The 23,070-nt window shown below is 44.4% G+C and overlaps 1 protein-coding gene across 1 annotated transcript in view; it reads left to right on the top strand.

The window, feature by feature from the left end:
- Positions 1-21,790, top strand: part of LOC309567685 (fish-egg lectin-like) — a 192,242-nt gene extending 170,452 nt beyond the window's left edge. Inside the window, exons 2-5 of the mRNA XM_082273122.1 lie at positions 13,042-13,202; positions 14,118-14,345; positions 20,699-21,032; positions 21,444-21,790. Coding sequence (XP_082129248.1) covers positions 13,148-13,202; positions 14,118-14,345; positions 20,699-21,032; positions 21,444-21,591 — 765 coding nt within the window. The 5' untranslated portion in view covers positions 13,042-13,147 and the 3' untranslated portion in view covers positions 21,592-21,790. The remainder of the gene's footprint in view (positions 1-13,041; positions 13,203-14,117; positions 14,346-20,698; positions 21,033-21,443) is intronic.
- Positions 21,791-23,070: the final 1,280 nt, after the last annotated feature.

Raw genomic sequence — 23,070 nt, 5'->3', positions numbered from 1 at the left:
AGTAATAGAAGTGTAGCAAGCAGCCTGTTGATAGCGTGTACCTGTTATAGGTGACATGGCCTCTAGCAGCGAGGGAGATGTTGTCGGCACTTCTTCCACCAGTGGTCTGTCTCCCATGGCAATGGGAGCAGATTGCATCACAGAGGTCCCCCCCATCCGGGTCAGAGGTACAGAAGGTTCAAGCTGAGTGCACGTGTGGAGCCTGCGCAGAGTGCATGGTGGGGTAAACTCCGCGAATTAGAAGTAGTAGTGGAAAACGCTGGACAGGTGGATGTAGACATTAGCTCAGCGTGTCCCTTCAAAATGCATGTTACTGTGAAAGTGTTCATTGTCACAGGGAGCCGAGATTTAATTTGAGCAAAGTTGTAGTGCCAGTGCACATGGTGTAAGATAATATGACAAAGTATATTATTATATTATTATATTTGTCATTGTATACATACAACAAAATGTATCAGGATACTCTTTACAACAGCATTAAAACATTTCTCAACACAATCACACATACATACGCTAGCACATGCCTACCCCCCCCCCCCCAAAAGTAGAGGTCTGCCTTAAAGTTGAGTATTCCCCCACAATAATCTCAGCCTTACCTTTGTCCCTCGGCGTTGGTGAAAACAATACAAAGAAAAGGTACCCTATGTGTGCAATAAAGTGACCCTTTAACAGTGCCTAACATAGCCCAGAAGAATCCACATTGGGCAGGCCTTCCATGTGACCCAGTACTTGGCGCCCAATGAGTTAATGGAGAAACATGGAGGAATGCGACAAACAGCACCACCCCCACACCTGTCCACATGTTGATCTTACAGTAGATGGATTATGGGAAGCCGGTTGAGCAGACCTACCTTGTCTTAAACTGGAAATATTTCTAAATGTTCAAGTTGATGTTATGATCATAATTAAGTGTAGTCAGGTTCTGGAACATTGCAGATCATTTCTGTGATAATAGGGAGATAAGCTGTAATACTGTACTAACACCATACACACAAGAAAAATGAATGTTTGAATAATCAAATTCCTTCCATGAGAAGGATTTAGGACTTTGAGATAAAATCACAGATTCTGATTTAAACACGACACAAAAGTTTCATTGAGATATCCAGAGTAGATACAATATTCTTTTCAATAAGTTTTTATTAAAGATTTTCAACATACAATAACATATTTCGTTAGCATTGCATAGAACAGGATAATACAACATGAGAAAATATAGCTCATATCACAACTTGTACATACATTACACAGAGCCCCTCAGAGTTCTAGCCAATTCCCTAGGGAACCTCAAGCCCGTGCCAGGCGACATAGCCGGGTTGCCCCAAAGGGCCCAGGTGGGAAACCCAAGGAGCTCGGCACCCCTTCGGGAGCATACTGTGCCCATGCCCCCCGGGCTCCCACCCCCCCCCCCAGCCAAATCTCCAGCAAGCGTCCATGGGTCCCCAGTACACTAGTCCTATATCCCATATCTCTTCCTCCCGGCCAACCGGGAGCATGGGATAGAACCGGTCTCCGAAGACTCTGCTGTGATAGGATACATAACAAGAATGGAGTAGATAACACTCAAATGTTGAAAACCAGTAGACTATCAACTGGACAGTCCAAACAAACAAAACCTCCTGTAGTCAATAAACAATCAGCAATACCAATTCATAAGCAAGTGAATAGCAAACGTGCTCAATTAGGGTATTTATCTAGCCACCCCCTCCATTGCTGCTGGAATGTCTGGAAATTATTTCCCGAGCTAAAAAAAAAAATTTCATATGAGTGAATTATTTTCACTCGGTTGATGACTTCATAGACCGTAGGGATTTTGGTAGACTTCCATGCCGCCGCTACATTAGTTCTAGCCGCCGTTAAAATATGTGAGATAATACATCTATGTTCATTCGGGACGGACTGAATGCCTAAATTCAGCAGGGCCAATGACGGCGTCATAGGTATTTTTAGTCCTGTTACCGTGGCCACCAAAGCGTAGATGGCCACCCAGTAGCTCCGTAGTTTCCTACATTCCCAAAAAGTATGGAGTACAGTGCCCCTCGCTCCACATTCTCTCCAGCAAGCATCTGAAGAGTCCTCGTACATATGGACCAGTCTGGATGGAGTAAGGTAGCTCCTATGCAATATTTTAAGAGCCCCTTCCCAGTGGTTAGTGCAGTGCGTATATTTAAAAGAGGATTGTACAGCTGCCTGCCAATCCCCAATGGAATATTCTGCATCAAGGTCCCTTTCCCATGATAACATACACTTCAGTTTGGACTGGGCCTTAGGTTGCCTCAATACTTTATAAAACCAAGACAACCCGCCAGCTCTCGGTTTCCCCGAGGTGAGGTACTCCCACACCTCCTGAGGCACCCGAACTTGCAGTTCCGGGAACCTCAGGTGGTAATGTCGCAGTTGTGCCAGAAAAAAAAAATCATAGGGGGCGGAGGAGGACAGGACCTGGGAATAGGTAAGGGAGCGCTGGGCACCAGGGCTGGGACACCTCAGCGAGGGAATGAGAAACTCGTAAGAAGCCAGTGTGAGGTCTTTAGGCAAGGTAGGAATTCCAGACACCTGTCGCAGAGCCCCCCATCCATGAACTGTAGCCTGAATGGCCGGAACTCCAGGAAGTTGGAGACTCCGCCCAGTTTGAGCCGCTATTAGTAGGGAGGGAAGGTCTCTATTAGCTACCAGGGCCCTCTCAATGATAACCCACAACTTATCGGAGTGGGGAGTACACCATTCCTTAGCCTGATCCAGGAGGGCTGCTGCCTGATAACTTCTAAGATCCGGCATTCCCACTCCCCCCCAGCTCCTAGGCCTGCGCAGGGTAGAATAGGAAAGCTTGGGTACTTTCCCGTTCCACAAAAACTTCCTAAGCTGCTTGTCCATGTCATTAAAGAAATGTTGCGGAACGATTATAGGTATCGTTCTAAAGTAGTACAATACTTTGGGTAGTACCAGCATTTTGAACGCCGCCACCTTGCCCACCCACGACAGTTCGTGTCGGGCAATGTGAGACAGATCCCTATGCACTATCTTAGTTAATTCAGAGTAATTAATCAAGTATGTAGAGGCTGTTGGAAATGATAACTGTATACCCAGATATAACAAGGACTTGGAAGCCCATTGAAAGGGATGTTCTGTTCTCAACGCCTCTAGATCTCTAGAGGGGACATACATCGGGAGGCACTGGGACTTGGTAGTATTCAATTTATAATACAAGACCGCCCCGTACTCCTCCAGCACCCTAGCCAGGTTGCGCAAGGACGAGGGCGGGGAGGTCAGAGTGAGTATTACGTCATCTGCAAATAACCCTATTTTATGTTCCCTGTCTCCCACCCTAACACCCAATATGGATGGGTCACACCGAATGGCCTCCGCCAGTGGCTCCATAACTAGGGAGAAGATCAGGGGAGACAGAGGACACCCCTGGCGGGTGCCATTTGTGATCGTAAAGGTGTCCGACATAGCTGTGCTAGTAAAGACCCTAGCTGAGGGAGTAGTGTACAAGGCCGAAATGGCCGAGCAGACAGGACCCCGGAGCCCAAATTTCGTTAACGTCGCCTTTAGGTACCCCCAGTGAACCCTATCAAACGCTTTTTCCGCATCGAGCGTCAGGAACACCGAGGGCACCCAGCAACTTTCCACCACAGACAGAAGATCAAACATCCGTCTAGTTCCATCGGGGGCCTGCCTGCCCGTAACAAATCCAACCTGATCACTCCGCACTAGTAAGGGCGTGACCTTCGCTAGTCTTTGCGCCCATATCTTTGCATAAAGCTTCAGATCAGAATTCAGCAAGGATATGGGGCGGAAATTCTGCGGAGTATCAGGCGGCTTCCCCGGTTTCGGCAGCGCCACTATGACAGCCTGGAGCATCTCTGCAGGGAAAAACGATCTGGTCATAGCGGCATTAAACACCCGGCCTAAGTATGGCGTTACGATAGAGCCGAAGGTCTTAAAATATTCAGCTGAAAAGCCATCCGCCCCCGGTGACTTACCAGGAGGCAGAGAGCCAATAGCCATCTCAATCTCCTGGTCCGTAATAGGGGCATTTAAGCTCGCCAACATCTCTTCCGAGACCGTGGGCAGGCTCAATCTTGCCAAGAACCTCTGTATGCCCTCCGCCGACGGTTGCGGCGAAGTCGCATCGTCCTTTAGATTATAAAGATCAGTATAGTACTTGGCAAAGGCATTAGCTATCTCAGACGGGTGGTAGACAATGCGAGAGGTGTGAGGATCCTTTAAAGAGGATAATTTAGCCGGTTGTTGCCTCTTCCGAAGATAGTTGGCCAACATCTTACCCGCGCGATTTCCAGAAGCATAAAACCGCGCTTTAGATCGAAACAGCAAAGATTGGTGTTCCTCCAGCAACTTAGTTCTCACCTGCGCTCTACAATAATTAAGTTCCAGCAGCAATGTAGGTGTAGGAGTGGCCTTATGTCTCGTCTCTAGGTCCTTAAGGTTAGACATGAGAGAGGACATAGCCTTTGCACGTTCCCTTTTAACTCTAGAGGCCAGCTGTAGGAGCAGGCCCCGAACATACGCTTTATGTGCACACCACAAGGTAAAAATGTCCGTGTCAGACCTATCATTATGTTGGAAAAAGTCCTCAATCTGACCCCGCAACCGCTCCCCGTGGCCGGGGTCCCGGAGAATAGAAACGTAGTTCCGCCACAAATGTACAGGCACGTCATTGTGCTTCTCCGCGACCACCACAGAGACCGGGGCGTGATCAGACCAGGAAATGGTATGAATAGTGGCGGACTCCACCAGACGCAGTACAGACAGGTCTGCCACAAAAAGATCCAGTCTGGAGTACGACTGATGGGGTGCCGAAAAATACGTGTAGTCCCTCTCAGTGGAATTGACACATCGCCACAGGTCATAGAGATCAGAAGAGTGCAAGAACCTCTGTAGCGTGGTTCGTGCATGCCTCTGAGGGAGGGTACAGTCCAAGGAAGCATCAGTTATACAATTGAAGTCCCCACAATATAGCAGGAGACCCTTCTTGACTCGATCCACTTTCTTAACCAGTGATCGTAGAAATTTGATTTGGCGTTGGTTAGGCGCATATACATTAACGATAGTATATGTGACATTGTTAATGTCACATATGAGTACTAAATAACGACCTGCGTCATCCACAATCGTGTCATGCAGCTGAAACGCCACAGATTGAGATACCGCTATTAGAACCCCTTTTCGCTTGGTCGCCCCAGAGGCTGTGAAAATGTGGGGGTATCGCTTATCTGAGCATTTAGGCTGTTTAGATTTCGCAAAATGGGTCTCCTGCACACACAGAACATCCCCCCTAAGACTGCGAGCCTCCCTCCAAAGAGACCGCCGCTTAAAGGGGCTGTTCAACCCATGGGCATTTAAAGTAACAAACTTTAGTGGCATGAGAATTTAAAATATAAACGAGTAAGGGTCATCCCAAGGATGAGGCCAACGTCATAAAAGAGAAAATGGTCATCAAAAAAAAGCAGGGAGTCACTAAGTATACTCTCACCATACCCAGCAAATCCGTCCACTGGAGCAGAGCCATGAAACCTCCCTACTGCGGGAGTGTACTGAGCACATGAGGAAAGTCCAAAGTCCACGTTCAAGTCGGTGCTTGTAAGGAGGCTGAAAAAACAAAGGAAAACAAAAACACAAGTCCAAAAAACATCACAAAACATAACACAGGTAGAGTATGGGGTAAACCCCATCATGCGAACTCAATCGCAAGTAGTGGGTAGGGGGGAAACAGCTCCCACCCTCCAGTTCCCTCCTGTACACCAGCCCACAGAAAAAACGAGGATTATCACCCCCTTCTATGCCACAGACCCCCTGTCGTAGGGGTTGTGCAGGATCACTTTACCAAGGACCATTCCGGATCCAAGTGTGAGGGAGAGTTGGACACTTGCAGAGAAGCCTCCGGATCAGGCAACAGGCCCCAAGTCTTAGCCAGGCGAAATCCCTCCTCCTCTGTACGGATAGCATAAGTGCGGCCTTCTCGTACAATAAGCAATTTCGTGGGGTACCCCCACGAGTAGACTACCTTGTTGTTCCTGAACAGCTTCGTCAATGAAATCAGTTTCTTGCGGGCAGCCATCGTGTACTGAGAGAGGTCCGCATACACAGTGATCCCTTGGTATGGGTCAGGGAGAGGGGATGTCTTCCTAGCCATTCTCATGAGGTCATCCTTCACATGAAAAAAATGGATCCTCGCTATGACATCCCTGGGCACTTTTTCAGGCAGATGCTGGGGCTTGGGCAGGCGATGAGCTCTATCCACAATAACCTCACCAGTTAAGGTGTCAGGCAGCAGGGCCATTATGAAAGCCTGTACATAGGAGCGCAGTTCAGTAGGAGGAACAGTTTCCGCCACTCCCCGCAGCTTAATGTTGTTGCGCCGATTTCTGTCCTCCAAGTCGGCCAATTTAGCTTTAAGTGTCTCCACCTCATCCGATGTGTCGTTGTGAGCGTCCACCAGCTCGTTATGAGCCACCGAGAAATCGGCCATCTTCACCTCCACATGATCTACTCGGTCTCCCAGGCCTGTCACATCGGTTCTGAGATGTGTAACACAGGACATAAGATCTCTGTATAGCGAGCCAGTGAATGTTAGGAGCATTTCCTTCATCCTGGTATCGTTGAGAGGCTGCCCCGTGGTAGGAAAGTCTCTGATATGCTCATAAAATTCCAGAGTGCTGTCCTGGGAAATGTCTCCCGCCCTGCTATCCCCCACATAATGATGTTCGGAAGAGCGCCGTGGAGCTGCCTTCTTCGGGCTGACAGATGGAGAGGGACCCGGGGGAGACCTATGTCCAGAGCCCGGGGATTGAGGAGCCCGGGAAGGAGAGCCCGCCAAGCCACCTCCCCGGGGCTCGTTAGCCCCGCTGCGCTGTGAGCAGGCCGCGGCGCCATTTTGAGAGCGCGGCGTGCTGGTGGAGGCAAAAAAGTCTGTAAGTTTGCGGGGCTTCCCGTGGTTTTTTCGCTTCCCCATGGCCAGCGGGTGTGGAGAGAGGGTTCAGGTGGGTAACCAGGCTGGTGTCGCTTACCCTCGTCGCTTATGCACGCTGGAGAAGAACCGAAGGATACGGAGCTCTACTCTCACGCGGCCATCGTCCTCGGCTGCCGGCCACGCCCCCCGTAGATACAATATTCAAGCAAGCAAGCATGTTCCAAGTTTAAAGGAGGACTACTTATACTAATTGCAGTGGGTCTTAGTCTGGTCCCTATTGAACTGCATAGTCGTATTTAGACTCCTGGCACAGCTATTGTAAAAGGAAAGTTGGGGGGGGGGGAATTATAAAAATGAAGGTGAGTAATCTATTTGGCTTCATATTTATTTATTGGACTTTAATGTGAAGGGTCTAAATGAGGTGTTAGGTTGAGGTTCAGAGCTAGGGCTAGGGCTAGGGGAAGGATGAATGTAAGGGTTAGTGGTTTTGCTATGGTTAAGGGTTAAACACAGAGGCTTGGTTTTGGTTAAGGGAAAGGAATAGGGATTATGTTAAGGTTAGGTTGAGGTATAGGGATTATGTTGTGGTTTGGGGATTCAGTTTAGGGGTGAGGGTAAATGTTGATGCTATGGTTAAGGCTTAGTTGTATGACGTTTGTATAAATTAAGAGTTAGAATTAGGAATTATGTTACTATTAGGTTGAGAGGTTTGGGATAAAGGTTAGGTTTAATAGTTACAATGTAGTTAAGGCTTAGTGTAAGAGGTTTGGTTTAGATTAAAGGTTAACAAGGTAAAGTTAGTTTGAGGTGTAGACTTTGGGGTTGATTTACTAAAACTGAAGAGTGCAAAATCTGGTACATCTGTGCATAGTAGCCAATTAGCTCCTAATTTAAGCTTGTTCAGTTAAACTTTGACACAAAAAAAACTGGAAGCTGATTGGTTTCTACGCAGAGCTGCATCACATTTTGCACTTTCCAGCTTTAGTAATTCAACCCCATTGTTAAGTAGTGTAAGAGTGCAGGAGGGGTATGATTTTGCTTAACCACTTAAGCCCCGGAGGATTTGGCTGCTAAAGGACCAGGGGTTTTTTTGCGATTTTTTACTGCGTGACTTTAACGGACAATTGCGCGGTCGTGCGACGCTGTACCTAAACGAATTTGACGTCCTTTTTTTCCCACAAACAGAGCTTTCTTTTGGTGGTATTTGATCACCTGTGCGATTTTTTGATCACGCGCTATAAACAAAAAAAGAGCGTAAATTTTGCAAAAATAACAATATTTTTCACATTTTTTTATATGAAATTCCCCAAAAAAAAAAGTAAAAATCAAAATTTTTTAACATTTTTCGGCCAATTTGTTTTATGCTACCTATGTTTGGTAAAAAAAAATCGCAAAAAGCGTATTTTGATTGGTTTGCGCAAAAGTTATCGCGTTTACTAACAAAGAGAAAGATTTTTGTCATTTTTGGTGTTTTTTTTTTTAACGCGTAATGGCGGCGATCTGCGATTTTTTTTTCGGTACTGCGACATTGCGGCGGATAGATCGGACCCTTGACTGACATTTTTGACACTTTTGGGGTTACCAGTGACATTACTGCAGTAATCAGTGCTATACATATGCACTGTTACTGCAAAAATGACACTGGCAGGGAAGGGGTTAACTTTATTGGGAAGGGAGGGGTTAAGTGTGTCCTAGGGGCGTGCTTTCTACTGTGTAGGGACATTCCTATTGGTGTAAAAGCAAAGATCAACCGTTCTACATAGTAGAACGGTCAGATCTTTACTTTTACACAGGGAGAACTGACAGGCAGCTTGTTTACACAAGCTGCTCTGTCTTTCTCCCTTCACAGGAGCGATCGCAGTGTGACTGGCGGACATCGAGTCCGCCGGTCACACGCACTGACTTGCCTGTGAACGAGCCGCGGCGGGCGCGCGCCTCGGCGGGCGCGCGCCCGCCCGCGATAGGCTCGCAAGTCAGTGACAGGCGAGTGACGTACCGATACGTCACTCTGCCTGGCCGGGGCTGACCGCCGCAGTATATAGTCGTGCGGCGGTCGGCAACCGGTTAAAGGGGTAGGGTTAGGGTTTATCCATAGGATATGTCGAGGTATAGGGTTTAGGCTGAGGTTTAGGGTTCTGTTGTGGTTGGGTCTTTGGTTCAGGGATTAAAGTAAAGTTAGATGTTAACCACTTCAGCTCCAGAGGGTTTTACCCCCCTTCATGACAAGGCCATTTTTTGCTATTTAGGACTGTGCTACTTTAACTGGTAAATGTGCGGTCATACGACGCTCTACCCCAAAAAAATTATATAATTTTAAATAAATAGAGCTTTCTTTTGGTGGTAGTTGAATACCACTGGGATTTAATTTTTTTATTATGTAAATGAACAAAATACTGAAAATTTTGAAAACGTTACTTCCTGCTATAAATCATCTAAATAAAAAATATATAAAAAATTTAAGCAAAAATGCATTCTACTACATGTCTTTGGTAAACACAATCCCAATAAGTGTATATTGCTTGGTTTGTGTGAAAGGTATAGTGTCTACAAAATATGGTATACTGTATACACAGGATATTTTGATTTATTTTTATACTAGTAATGGCAGTGATTACCGTATTTATCGGCGTATAACACGCGCCGGCGTATAACACGCACCCCAATATTTGGAGAGAAATTTCAGGAAAAAAAGCTTAAATTTAAAATAAACAGCTTTGAACTCAGAACATTTTTTTTTTTAAATCAAATGACATCTCACCAGTGCCCATGAATGCAGCCTCATCAGCAGTGTCCAGCAATGCATCCTCATCAGCAGTGTCCATATATGCAGCCCACCAGCAGTGTCCATATATGCAGCCTCGCATAGCGCAATGTCCAAATATGCAGCCTCGCAAGCGCCATTGGAACTGTCCAAATCTGTTTTTAAAAAGTGCGGGAAGCAGCGCCGAGAGCAGAAGGGGCGGGCCGGGCCGAGGAGAAGGAAGAACTAGCGAGCGCAGTCATCGGAAGTCCCGCCTCCTCTGCCGAGATGTGTGATGTCTGTCATAGGCGGGACTTCCGATGACTGCGCTCGCTCGTTCTCCCTTCTCCTGGGCCCGGCCCGCCCCCTTCTGCTCTTATGACAGCTCGTCCTTCCTTCTCCTCAGCCCGGCCCGCCCCTTCTGCTCCCGGCAATGCTTCCTGACCATTTTTTTTCTTAATATCGGCGTATAACACACACTGCTGCTTTTTCCTCCATTTTTAGGAGGAAAAAGTGCGTGTTTTACGCCGATAAATATGGTAGCTATAGTGGGACTGCCATAGTGCGGTGGGAAATCTTGCGCTAACTGACACTGGGTGGGAACTGACTAACTGACACCACCATTGATACTAATACAGTGATCAGTGTTAATACTATAACCTGTCATTGTACTAATGACACTGTCTATTAGGGGTTTACATCTAGGGGCAATGAAAGGATTAACTGTGTGCCTAACAAATCCATAGTGTGCAATATGTGCAGCTTTTACTAATAGACAAGGCAGATTTTTCTCCCTGCTTTGCAGGGAGACAAACACAGCCACATAGCTGCTCTCTGTACAGAGCCCTGTGTTGTTAGTAAACACAGGGCTCTGTGCTGTGATTCACTAAGGAGATCAGCAGGCCGGGACCTGCTGACTGACTTGTGCTAGCCTGAATTTACAGCACAGATCGGATGGGGGGCAACCCATAACCGGAAATGCCGCATCACGTACATGTATGGGATTTGGTGCAGTGTAGCCTCCCGTCCACAGTATATATAGTGCATCTGGAAAGTATTTACAGTGCTTCACTTTTTCCACATTTTGTTATGTTACAGCCTTATTCCAAAATGGATTACATTCATTATTTTCCTCAAAATTCTACAAACAATACCCCATAATGACAAAAGAGGGGGGAAAATGCACTGGACCGCATCAAAAACAGCTTTCCTATGCCTTCTGTGTTCAGTTCCCACTAGCTAACCCATTGATTGAACAATCAATCCTGGAGATGGGACTAAGGTCTGATTGTTCGGAGAAACCCACCTCTAGATTGTAATCCCACTTCATTTCAGTTTCTCTCCCAGTATTGGAGGGTCTCAGGGCTAGATGGCTGCGAGATATAACTGATCTAGACAGTGATGACTGGGATGATGTGTGAGACTTCCCCTTCAAATCTTTGCTTTCCTTGAGGGACCGCTTAATTCAATTTATATTGGTACACCGAGCCTACTTCACCCCGTACAGACTTCACAAAAAGAATTCAACATGTCCCCCTGAGTGATGGCAGTGTGGTGCAGTTCCGAGGGACTTCTTACACATATTCTGGACCTGTCCATTGACCATTGCTAGATTCTGGGAAGAGGTTGTGACCTTGTTGAATTCCTTTGTTTCCTCCCCCTTGCAATCCTCGATGTCCTTTGTCTGCTGGGACTGGTGGAGGATCTTCTGCCCACAGTGGCGGAGCGAACGCTAGACAATCTTACACTATTTTATGCCAGAAAAAGCTATTGCCCTGTATTGGAAAAAATCCACCCCTCCTATGCTTGCCACTTTATAAAGATACTAACAGGGGATGCCCCCCGTAAATATATTATGGTTTGGGCTAAATGGCTGGTAGAGCTTTCTACAGCTCAGGACATCTCCACAAGCTCCTAAGTATTGTATCAACGTGCTTTCTCTCTTATTGATTAGATGGTGCTGATGGCATCATTCAATGTTAAACGTTGCTTTCTCTGTATTTTTTTTTTAAATGTCTATTTCTTTAGTTATTGTGGTGACTGGAAGGAGACGTACCATCAGGGCCGGCCCTACCATGGGTCTCGCTAGGTCCATTGGACCCAGGCAGCACTTTGAGAGGGGCAGCAACATGACTCCCAATATTTTTTTCCAGCAGTTTTGTGCCATCACATTGCGGGGCGTTACGGGAGCCATTTCCCCAGCTCATACTGCCACCCGTAGTGCAAACTGATGAGTATGAGGAGGTGGAACATCCCTCACGTAATCGTGGTGTGCTCAATGACGTCAGACGTCAGCGCACTCCATCCCACGCAGGGCAGGCTGGATCTTCTAGGGCGGTGGGTGCGGCAAACACAGGAGTGTCAGGGATGACAGGAGGACAGACAGCGGGTGTTTAGTGGACAGGTCCGGTGGTGAGTTATGGAAGAATAAACAAGGGAGGTCGGGACTAACAGACATAAACAATCTGTCTTGCCTCTTATGCTAGCAGACATATCAATTGCCACGTAAGTTTTTGACAAACTGGGAGATCAATTTCTCCCTCCTCCTTCTTTTGTCCAGTCTTCATTTATTATTAGAGCTATTGTTGCTTCACATATATTTATACATATACATATATTTTTTAGATACAAAACCAACATCTACTCCTGATGAAGTGGCATTATAAGTCCACGAAAAGTGTCAAGTTTTTTTGATGTTTTGATCATATTTCTACATCGTTGCAACATTGTCTCAATTCATTGTGATTTTATCCAACTACTTTATCATTCCCGTTTTAACATCTGAAAATTATCTCGATGAACACTGGATCTGAGCAATTTCTATCAGTTCATGTAACACCCATAAGTTTTGTTTTTTTTTATTTTATTTATTTATTTATTTATTGTATCATTGATGATTATGTGTACATCTGCTGACATCAATAAATGTATTTGTTATCCTGACAGATTGTTTGTCTCTTAGTTCCGACCTCCCTTGTTTATTCAATTATAGGGATGGAGACGCACGGCATATCCCACCATGCGTCTCATTTAAAGTCCCAAAACTCCCCCCCCCCCTTTTTTGCTCGTAGAGTTATGGAAGAAGATAACAGTATATATAATATTTTCAAGATTTTATACATAATGGATGTAGGGGCCTTTTGGTTGGCCTGATTATTATTTTTTTTTGGATAGCATTTCATTATTGGACCCAGGCAGCACAATGTCTTGGGCCACCCCTGCGTTCCATCTATGTTACCGTTGTCACTCTCCTTTATTGTTTGAAGATTTATAATTGTCACAATATCATAGATGTGATCTTCTGAGGATTTCAACTAAAAAAAAACAAACTCACTGTATGTTTGTTATATTAAATTCCTTCTGTCAGCCAATGGTAGACCAGCTTTCCATGATAGGTGGAGTCCAGGCATCGTATATAAACAAGCAAGTCTCCCAGCTCTCTATACCTTCCACCTGCATCCTCACCTGCCAAGATGTTGTTTGCTGTGAGCCTCCTCCTGCTGTGCACTGGAATCTCTGCTTCTGGAGGTAAGATCTCTCTCCCTTCCCATCTATTTCTATATTATAGGGAGGTTAGACACTATAAGGTGTTTGCATTTATCCTTTTATACCCAATCAGAATTCAGTATTAAGTATTTTGGAATGGGCGAACTAATATAAGTGATTTCTGATTGGTTGCCTTGGGTTACTGTACATCAATGCACATTGCACTGGTATTATATAAGCTTGCAAATTGAATACGGCTACCCTAGTTCATGATTCTCCTAAAGGGCAAGTCATTGCAAAAGAGAGGTTTCAGTTTTTCACAAATGCTGGATACCTATTAAACCCATTGTCATCTTTGGTTCTTGCATGTTCAGAATGTGAGATATATACACTGCGTTTTATAAATTTGCTGCGCCTGTATTCAGGTCTCACTATTCTTCATGCAGCGTCCAAAGTCTTAGCCATTTATTCATTTTCTGGATGTCCCAGCATCTACATGTTATACACTACAGACACACACAGATGTGGACAGATTAGAGGTATCAGAGCCCAACGTCTTATTCAACTCCTCAATAACCACCATAAATGAGAATAAATTGGGTGTTTGGTGGCTGATCTAGCCCTAATTTAGTACCCATAATATAAAAAAATTTTTTTTTGCATTTTTAATCCACAGTACACCTTCTCAATGTGCTAACATGCATTGATGAGTGCTGCACTGCCGATAATGCTGCATGCAACTCATGCACAATATATGGCTAAACCCTCGGCATAAAACAAATTATGTTAAATGTAAGCATTTGCCAGTTGTCAATTTTTAAATATTGAAAAAAACAAAAAGCTTTTTTTTTTTTCAATCATTTTTTGTCACACCTGTTTGTACTGTATGTTATATATTTATATATATTCTATTATGCATGTACAGTGAATGCATTATATGATTTTTCTTGAATTCAGATTTTCAGTGCAAATCAATCCCGGGAAAACTGAAACAGATTGATGCCGGCGCTGGTGAAGTGTACGGTGTGAACAGTAATGATGACATTTACAGATGGGTGGACAATAACTGGAGGAACATTCCTGGAAAGCTCATCCATGTTTCTGTTGGACCTGCTGGAGTTTGGGGTGTGAACAGAGCCAACAACATCTATAAGATGCAGAACAATAACTGGATGTCTGTATCAGGTAAAAAAAATAAATAAATTGATATATATTAAGATATTCTGCTTCATTTTAGAAAGTACAAAGAGGCATTTCTATCATTCCCTGAAAAAATACAATGCGCTGTATTTTGTTTTCACTCTTGCGCGCTCCTGGGTCTGGATAGAATGTGGAATTGTGCATGTAGATTTAAAGCACAACTCACGGCTCCTAAATTAAAGTCTATACAGGTACCAAAGCCAGTTACTTTCCCTGACCGGGCCATTTCCTTCTTCTTTTGTGTCTCACACGCTCCCCCTTCCCGGACACTGCAGCTCACAGTGGGAGGGGTTCAGCAGCAGAGGCAGAGCTGTCATTCCAGAAAGCAGTGGGTGGGACTAGGTGTGTCCAGGTGCTGATTGACAAGCTATACAGCAGTGACAATGCTACAGTAATAGTCAAACACCCAGAAACAATTTTCATCCCACTGTAGAGAAAGCAGGCACAGCCTACATGTAAGTGGAAACTGCTCTAAATTCAGGAGCAGTGCAGCATCATTACCACGTATCATCACAATAAATTGCATCAGGAAGACATCGCTGCCAGGATTAATGGGTATTTGTAGGACTTTGCAAGTAGGGATGATCGAACGTTTCGGGTCGACCATCGGTTCGACCCGAACATTGGCTGTTCGAGGTTCGGCCGAATTTAGAACTTTTTGCCCAAAAAGTTCAGAATTCGGCAACCATAACCGACCAAAATGCAATGGTTCAGGAAATGGGCTTTAAAAGCCCGTGATTGGACCAGAACCATCAGTAAAAGCCAATTGAGGGGGCAGGAGAATTCTAGGAATGTGATTGGAGTGACTAGGGGGTCCATAGTCCAATCATTAGTGAATACGCCCCCCAGTATATAAGATACCCCCGCCAAATTCCTAGCATTCTTATACAGGGACATGGAAGAGAGTGGAATGCTGTTCTGTTACAAAGTGTTACAAAGTGTCATTTAGCAATTTTGTAGTTAGGGTGCTATTTTCCACTATAGTTAGCTTTAATTTATTCAGTTTCTGTAGAGAAAGTGTTAAGTGTTAGGGGACCGTGGTTTAGTGTAGGGTTAACTGACTGTGACTGTTATGGAAGGGTGACAAAACCCTTCCATAGCAGGGTGACCGCTATAGAGAAAAGATCGTTTCTCTTGTGTCACTTCACAGCAGCGATATGGCTCCGCCCCCGTCAGCATTCTTTTTGCTGCAGGCGTTGCTAGTTGCTAGGGGTATATAAAAACACACACTTATATGTATATATACCCATACACATATATAGGTGTGAAAGGAGCAGAACACTATACTTTTGCTAATCAAATAATTTGCACGAATATGGCTATGCTCCCAACACACCTATATATGTGTAAGTGTAATATACATATAAGTGTGTGTGTGTATATATATACCCCTATACAGAAAATGTTTTGCCTGCCTCCAAAGAACCCAAAAAAATGCCCAAAAAAATGCCAGCGCCAAAAAAAACAATGCCCAGGTTTGTTCTTGCAGGCATTTTTTGGGCATTTTTTTGGGTCCTTTGGAGGCAGGCAAAACATATATATATATATATATATATATATATATATATATATATATACACACACACTTATATGTATATTACACTTACACATATATAGGTGTGTTGGAAGCGTAGCCATATTAGTGCAAATTATTTTATTAGCAAAAGTATAGTATTCTGCTCCTTTAACACCTATATATGTGTATGGGTATATATACATATAAGTATGTGCCTATATATACCCCTATACACAAGTTCAGATGTTTTGCCTGCCTCAAAAGACCCCAAAAAATGCTTGCTACTAAACCGGCAAGGTGTGAAAAGAGCAAGAGCGGAGCCATATCCCTGCTCTATAAGTGACAAAATACAAACAATCTCTTTTTTTTATGGTTCTGGACATGCTACAGAGCTGAAACTTCACAGGTACACTTTTTAGACCCCCCCCCCAGATACTAAATCCAAATCAAAAAAATCTCTTTTTTTTTTTTTTTTTTTTAAATTTTTTCAATAATTGGCTCTCTATCAAATATGACAATTTTTAAGAACTTTTTTTTGTGTGATTAATAGTCCCTGGGGCATGACCCAGAACCCTAGGCACTTTTTAGGGGCATTTATTGGGTTTTAGGGCTTTAAAATTGTGTTTTTTGATTACCGAAGTTCGGGTCCCATTGATTTCAATGGGGTTCTGAAATCCGGGCCGAACTTTCGGGAAGTTCGGATGTTCTGGCCGAACCACACTTTTCAAAAGTGCGATCATCCCTATTTGCAAGGAGGCTAAGATAAAACTTTAAATGTGGATAGCCTAATAATTAAGGGCTGCAGTGCATATTTTGCAAAAGGCCATAGTTCTACATTAACCTACAGCCCACTATGGGTGAAATCAGGTTCTCCAGTGACACCATCAATTACAACTCTACCCAAACCTGTGATACTGAAAACTGCTCTCCTTATGTTCTGTCTTTAACTGTTGGATGTTTATTTTGCTTAACCATCTGTAGACTGTTCTCATTGCAATGCTTTATTCTCTCCCTATGTCTTACCTTTAATTTATATCTTGTTCTTATCTGCTAGCTGCCCTCTTGGAAATCTGTTTCTGAAGTGAAAATGTTGCTCTGTTTAGCCAGTCTTGGGGAAGGCACGTTTGCAAAAGGGGGGGGGGGGCACGTTTGCTGTTGGGGCTATTTCTATAAGTGGGAGCACTTCTGACGCCACACAGACTACAGGGGACTTTGTTTACCCCTTCAGCTCTTTCTCCTTGAAACATGGACTCTCTAGCACTCCTTCTGACAGTCAGTTCCTCTATACTTAAACTCTTTCTCCTTCACCCCTCTTCTCCATCCCACAGCTTATATATATCACCCTCACTTCTGTCCTCTCCTTATTACTGCCCTCACCATCTCCTGCTATTTCTAAATCCACACGCACACAAAATCTCCAGGACACTGGGGCATGTCCCTTCATATAAATCACTCTGATATTACCTCCCTCACCTTTTTTCTTCTCCTAACCTCTGGAGATATATCCCCAAACCCTGGGCCTCCATCATCTACCTGTGCTCAACACACCCATTACCATGCACCCTCTAGCTGCAGCCCCAATCAGCACAATTTAGTTCCCATCTCTCTTCTTCCCTAAACCAGACTCCTTTTCTCTTGCACCCTTTGGAATTCCCACTCTGTCTGTAATAAACTCACCTCTCTCCATGACCTTTTTATCGCTAACTAATTTAACCTGACAAAGAAAATCACCTTACTTGCTCTCATAGGAGGAGCAGGGGGTGAGTATAGAGGGATTCGGAGTGCCAGGCATAAATAAACATGTAGGCATTTATATTAAAACACATACATTTTTATTGATTACAAAAATTAAGAAAGTGTAACAGTGACTCCAACATAGAGTATAAATAAAGAAGCAAGATGCAATGTTTGTCTCAAGGGATGCTAACAGCCAGCTGGCTTCTTTATGGATATAGGGCTCACCTTGTCCTCCTGCCTCCTATGTTAGGATGGAGATGGCAGCGTTATGATTTTTTTGAGATATGGTTGTGTATAATGACAATTTCCTGTTGTCTTGTCCTTTACACTAATTTTTTCACTTCGGTAATCACCTCATTGCGATAGTGGATTGTGTTTGGACCTCTATACTACTTTCACACACTCCTTTTGTCCTACTTGATGACACCTCTTATCCCCTTACCTGATGAGATCATAGGGAATGAATAGGGAATGATTGTGCTGTCGTCATTAATCACTGAAGTGGTGTCTATTGAGTCCCTTAAAGGATCCTGAAGAAGCCCTTATTCTTGGGCGAAACACATCGATCCAGCCTCAAATTGACCCACACTTGCTGCTATAATCTTGTTTTAGTGAGATGTACAATAGCAATTAGTGAGTTGTACAACCGCACCTTTAGCGTTACTTACAATTCTACTTCCTCCTCTTCTCTTCCTTTCTCTGTTGGGGTCCCCCAAGGTTCTGTTCTTGGACCTCTCCTATTTTCAATCTACACCTCCTCTCTGAGTCAGCTGATAGCCTCCCATGGCTTCCAGTACCATCTCTATGCTGACGATACTCAAATCTTTGTATCCACCCCTCAGCTCACTCCCTCAGTCTCCTCACATATCACTAATTTACTAGCAGATATTTCAGTCTGGATGTCACATCACTTCCTCAAACTCAATCTATCCAAAACCGAACTTATAATTTTTCCTCCACCCCGTGCCCCTTTCCCCGATCTCTCTGTCAAAATCGATGGCACAACTATCAGCCGATCTCGCATGCCAAGGTCCTAGGTGTTGTCCTGGACTCTGAACTCTCCTTCAAGCCCCACATCCAATCACTGTCCAAATATTGCTGCCTCAACCTCCGCAACATCTCAAAAATACGCCCCTTTCTAACCAATGACACAACAAAGCTCCTAGTTCACTCCCTGGTCACCTTGCGCCTCGACTACACCAATTCCCTTTTCATTAGCTTACCTCTACATAGGCTATCCCCCCTTCAATCTATCATGAATGCTGCTGCCAGACTCATCCACCTTACCAATCGCTCAGTGTCCGCTACTCCTCTCTGTCAAGCCCTCCACTGGCTTCCGCTCACCCAACTAATTAAATTCAAAATACTAACAACATCTTACAAAGCCATCCACAATTAAGCCCCCGGCTACATCACTAGCCTAGTCTCAAAATACCAACCTAATCGCTCTCTTCGTTCCTCTCAAAACCTCCTGCTCTCTAGCTTTCTCGTCACCACCTCCCATACTCGCCTCCAGGACTTTTCCAGAGCCTCTCCAATCCTATGGAACTCCTTACCCCAATCCGTCCAATTATCTCCTACTTTATTTGCTTTTAGACGACACCTGAAAACCCTCCTCTTCAGAGAAGCCTATCCTACCCACACCTAACAACTGTACTTCCATTTTCTTCATCAGCTCATTCCCCACAGTTATTGCCTTTTATTTCACTTGGCCCTCCCTTCTAGATTGTAAGCTCTAACGAGCAATGCCCTCTAATTCCTCCTGTATTATATTGTAACTGTATTGTCTTCCCACATATTGTAAAGCACTGCACAAATTGTTGTGCTATATAAATCCTGTATAATAATAATAACAATGATCCTCCTATTTGACTGTTATATTTCAGCAATCAGTTCTTGATACAGTAGATCCTGTAACAAAAATGATAGCAATCCTGGAAAGATTAAATGGAGAGTTTCCTGCCGCAAGGAAAAATTACTGCCCTGATGTGGAAACTTTGAGTTTCTCTGGTCTGACGGGACATGTCATTGGCCTTCAGGTGGCACAGGAAATTTTGCGTAATTGTTGCCTGTTCTGCTAAAAGAAGGACACTTGGCCACCATGTTTTAAAGTGATACTAAAGTCTCGTTTTTGTTAGTTAAAAATAACAAACATGATTTACTTACCTGCTCTGTGCAGTGGTTTTGCACAGAGTGGCCCCGAACCTTTCTCTTCTCGGATCCCTCTTCGGTGTTCCTGGCCTCTCCCTACTGTTAAGTGCACCCACAGCAAGCAGCTTGCTATGGGAGCACCCGAGCTGAGCCACAGCTCCCTTTGTCCATTTAGAACACGGAGTCATGGCTCACCCCACCCCCTTTCTCTCCTCAATGGCTGACAGACTTTGATTGAAAGCAGCGGGAGCCAATGGCGCCGCTCTGCTGTCTCAGCCAATGAGGAGGGGAGTACGGGCAGCCGAGACACTCCAGCAACATCGTTGGATCTAGATGGACCCCAGGTAAGTATTAGGGGGGCTGAGGGGAGCTGCTGCACACAGTAGGTTTTTTATCTTAATGCAAAGAATGCATTAGGATAAAAAAACCTTCTGCCTTTACAACCACTTTAAGTCAGGGGTCTCCAAACCTCTAAAGAAAGGTCCAGTTTACTGTCCTTCAGACTTTAGGAGGGCTGGACTGTGTCCAGTGGGAGTAAACAGTGCCTGATCTTTGGTATTAGGGGGAGAAATAGTTGGTGTCAGTGGGAGGAATACTGCCCCATTTTTGTTGTCAGTGGAAGGAACTATACCCCATTGTTGGTGTCAGTGGAAGGAATTATTCCCCATTGTTGGTGTCAGTGGAAGAAATTATCCCCCATTGTTGGTGTCAGTGGAAGGAAAAGTGCCCTATTGTTGGTGTCAGTGGCTCGAATTATGCATCAAGACCAGATGGCAAGGAAAAGGCCGCAGTTGAAAGACCACTGCTTTAAGAATTAATGAGATCTATGCTACTACATACGAGAGTTCCAATCCCATTTAACTATTATTTATATCTTCTCTCTGTTATTACACTCAATTTAATGGACTAATGTTTTGTGGTTTTTTTTTAACAGGTCTTTTGAAGCAGGTTGATGCTGGTGGTGATAAGTTCTTGGGTGGAGTGAATGCACAGGACAACATCTTCTGCTTGAGACCGAGTTGCACAGTTTCAGGATCTTCTGCTGTAACCTGGACCCCACTGGAAGGGGGGCTGAAATATTACAGCTGTGGGTCATTGGGCTGCTGGGGAGTCAACAGCGCGGACAATATTTTCTTCCGCCACAATGTCAACCCAACAGCCTGCAAGGGAACCCAATGGCAGCAGATCGAAGGCGCTCTGGCGATGATAGAGGTTGGCACAGATGGTTCTGTGTACGGTGTGAACTCAGCAGGCAACGTGTACCGAAGGTATTTTTTTTAACTATGTATGCAGTAGCATTAGGGCAATGTGTAAAAAAATAAAAAAAATAAAAATTTCTATTTGGTAAAGAAGTAATAATTGTGAATGTTGAGGATGAGCCAGTTAGATAACTACACTATACTTCAGTAACTGCTGTGTATGCTCTGAATAATGTGAGCAAATCTTGGACTTTTGCTCCCTTTTCATCTGAGATGGTTGGTGATTTTTGAACCCCTCGACATAGGCATTAAATGATACATCAAGTGACCATAGTTTTATACATCCTTCATTTGCCAGTCTAGAAAGCTTATCCTAGTAATACCAATGATGGCCAGAATTCCTTAAAAATTACCTTAGCAGAAATGCAATTTTTAATATTACTTTTCATGTTGTATAACTGAGAAATATTTTTGTTATAGGGATGGAATCAGTGCCAAAACCCCAATTGGAACATCTTGGACCCAGCTGGATTTCTGCTCCACTTTTAAACACGTCAGTTACGACAACGGCTATCTGTGGCTTCTCACCCCCACCGATGACATCATTCAATGTGAAGTCAGTGCCTGATTTGGCCATAACACAAGACCAAGCAGGATACTCTATAGTGTGGTCTGAGCCTAAGTGATTACATGGACTGCTCTCTCCATCTACTCACCTCTGTCAATTGGTATTTGGGTAATCTTATATTTCTGCAATGTTTTGCGTTGCCACAAAAAATAATCAAATGCTAGTCAGGGCTTCCAGTCCAGCACACATTTGTATTTTGTTTCAATAATATTTTCGAGCAAATAAAACTTTTTTCTCTAAAATTGTGTCCTTTGTCATTGTCAGAGAAATATTGCTAAAATATTATTGTATATCTTGTTTTATCTCATTCAACAAATTTGAATTAGCTAGTCTGGGAGGGATCCAGGGATGGGGGGTATCAGGTCCTCCACACAGCAGCAGACCATGAGGCTAATTTACTATTGGAGTTGGGAATCTTCACTCAATAAATGTTACCATATTTTTTATTTTTTTTTAATATCCAGTCATATGCAGATGAAATCAATAGAGAAGTATTTGCTTTTCGCACGGTTGGATAATTGAAGATTCTCAACTCCTTTAGGAAATCAGCATCAGTGTAATTTTAATTGTTCATCTTAACTAGAATAATGTTGTAGAGTGAATACAAAGGGTGGTAATGTGGGTGCACCATGAATGTACGACGTGCCAAGTCCGATCAGTTATTTATCTGCAGCCCTCTCTTCTTTACAGCCATTCAAATTATAGAATTTAGACAGCATTTCTCCATAAGGCAGGGGGTCGGAGATCTGATGTCACACACTACTCAGCAAATGGAGGAGGAAAGTTGGGTGTTATCTGAGACCTGAGTGGGGAAAGGACAACCCCCCCGCCCCACTACACATATAGGGAAACATACACAGCTGGGTAGGCTAATCACCTGCTGATGTTGGCATAGGCTGTCACTAGTGAAATAAAAAGAGCAGAAGAATAAGAGAGGAGACAGAAATCACAGCCGGTGCTTTGGATAGAGGTAAGTTTGCACGGCAGAAGGATATACTTTGTTCATTTTTCATTTCAGAGGTTTACAACAACTTTAATGAACGTCTAACCACTTTCTGTCCAGCCTATAGTCAATTGATGGTTGGGCGGGCCTCTGGTGGATATCGTAAGACGTCCTCCCGGATCGCACCCGTGGGGGCGTGCTGCGGTGCGATCTGTCCTAGGCTCTGTGAGGGCTCCAGCGTCGCCAAAATCCCCATTGGTGAAGCAGTGAATGATGCTTTCCTATGGGGAGGTCTAATGGGCATGCGCGGCCATTGCTGGGCATGTGCATTAGGTCTCCCCCACCGACGTCAGCCGGTGGGGGAGACCTAATGCGCATGCGCAGCAAAAGAGAGTAGGCGGAGCCTGACCAAGCACCGAGGTAAGTCACTGAAGGGGTTTTAACCCCCTCCAGCAACTTGGGATGGAGGGTGGGAGGGAGAGGGGCACTACAGAGTCCTGCAGTGCCAGTGCCAGGAAAATGAATATGTTTTCCAG

The sequence above is a fragment of the Pelophylax lessonae genome (genome assembly GCF_965119305.1).
Source record: "Pelophylax lessonae genome assembly, chromosome: 12".
In the NCBI taxonomy this organism is placed as follows: Eukaryota; Metazoa; Chordata; class Amphibia; order Anura; family Ranidae; genus Pelophylax; species Pelophylax lessonae.
The sequence above is the reverse complement of the archived record's forward strand: the minus strand, read 5'-3'. Positions and strand labels throughout refer to the sequence as shown.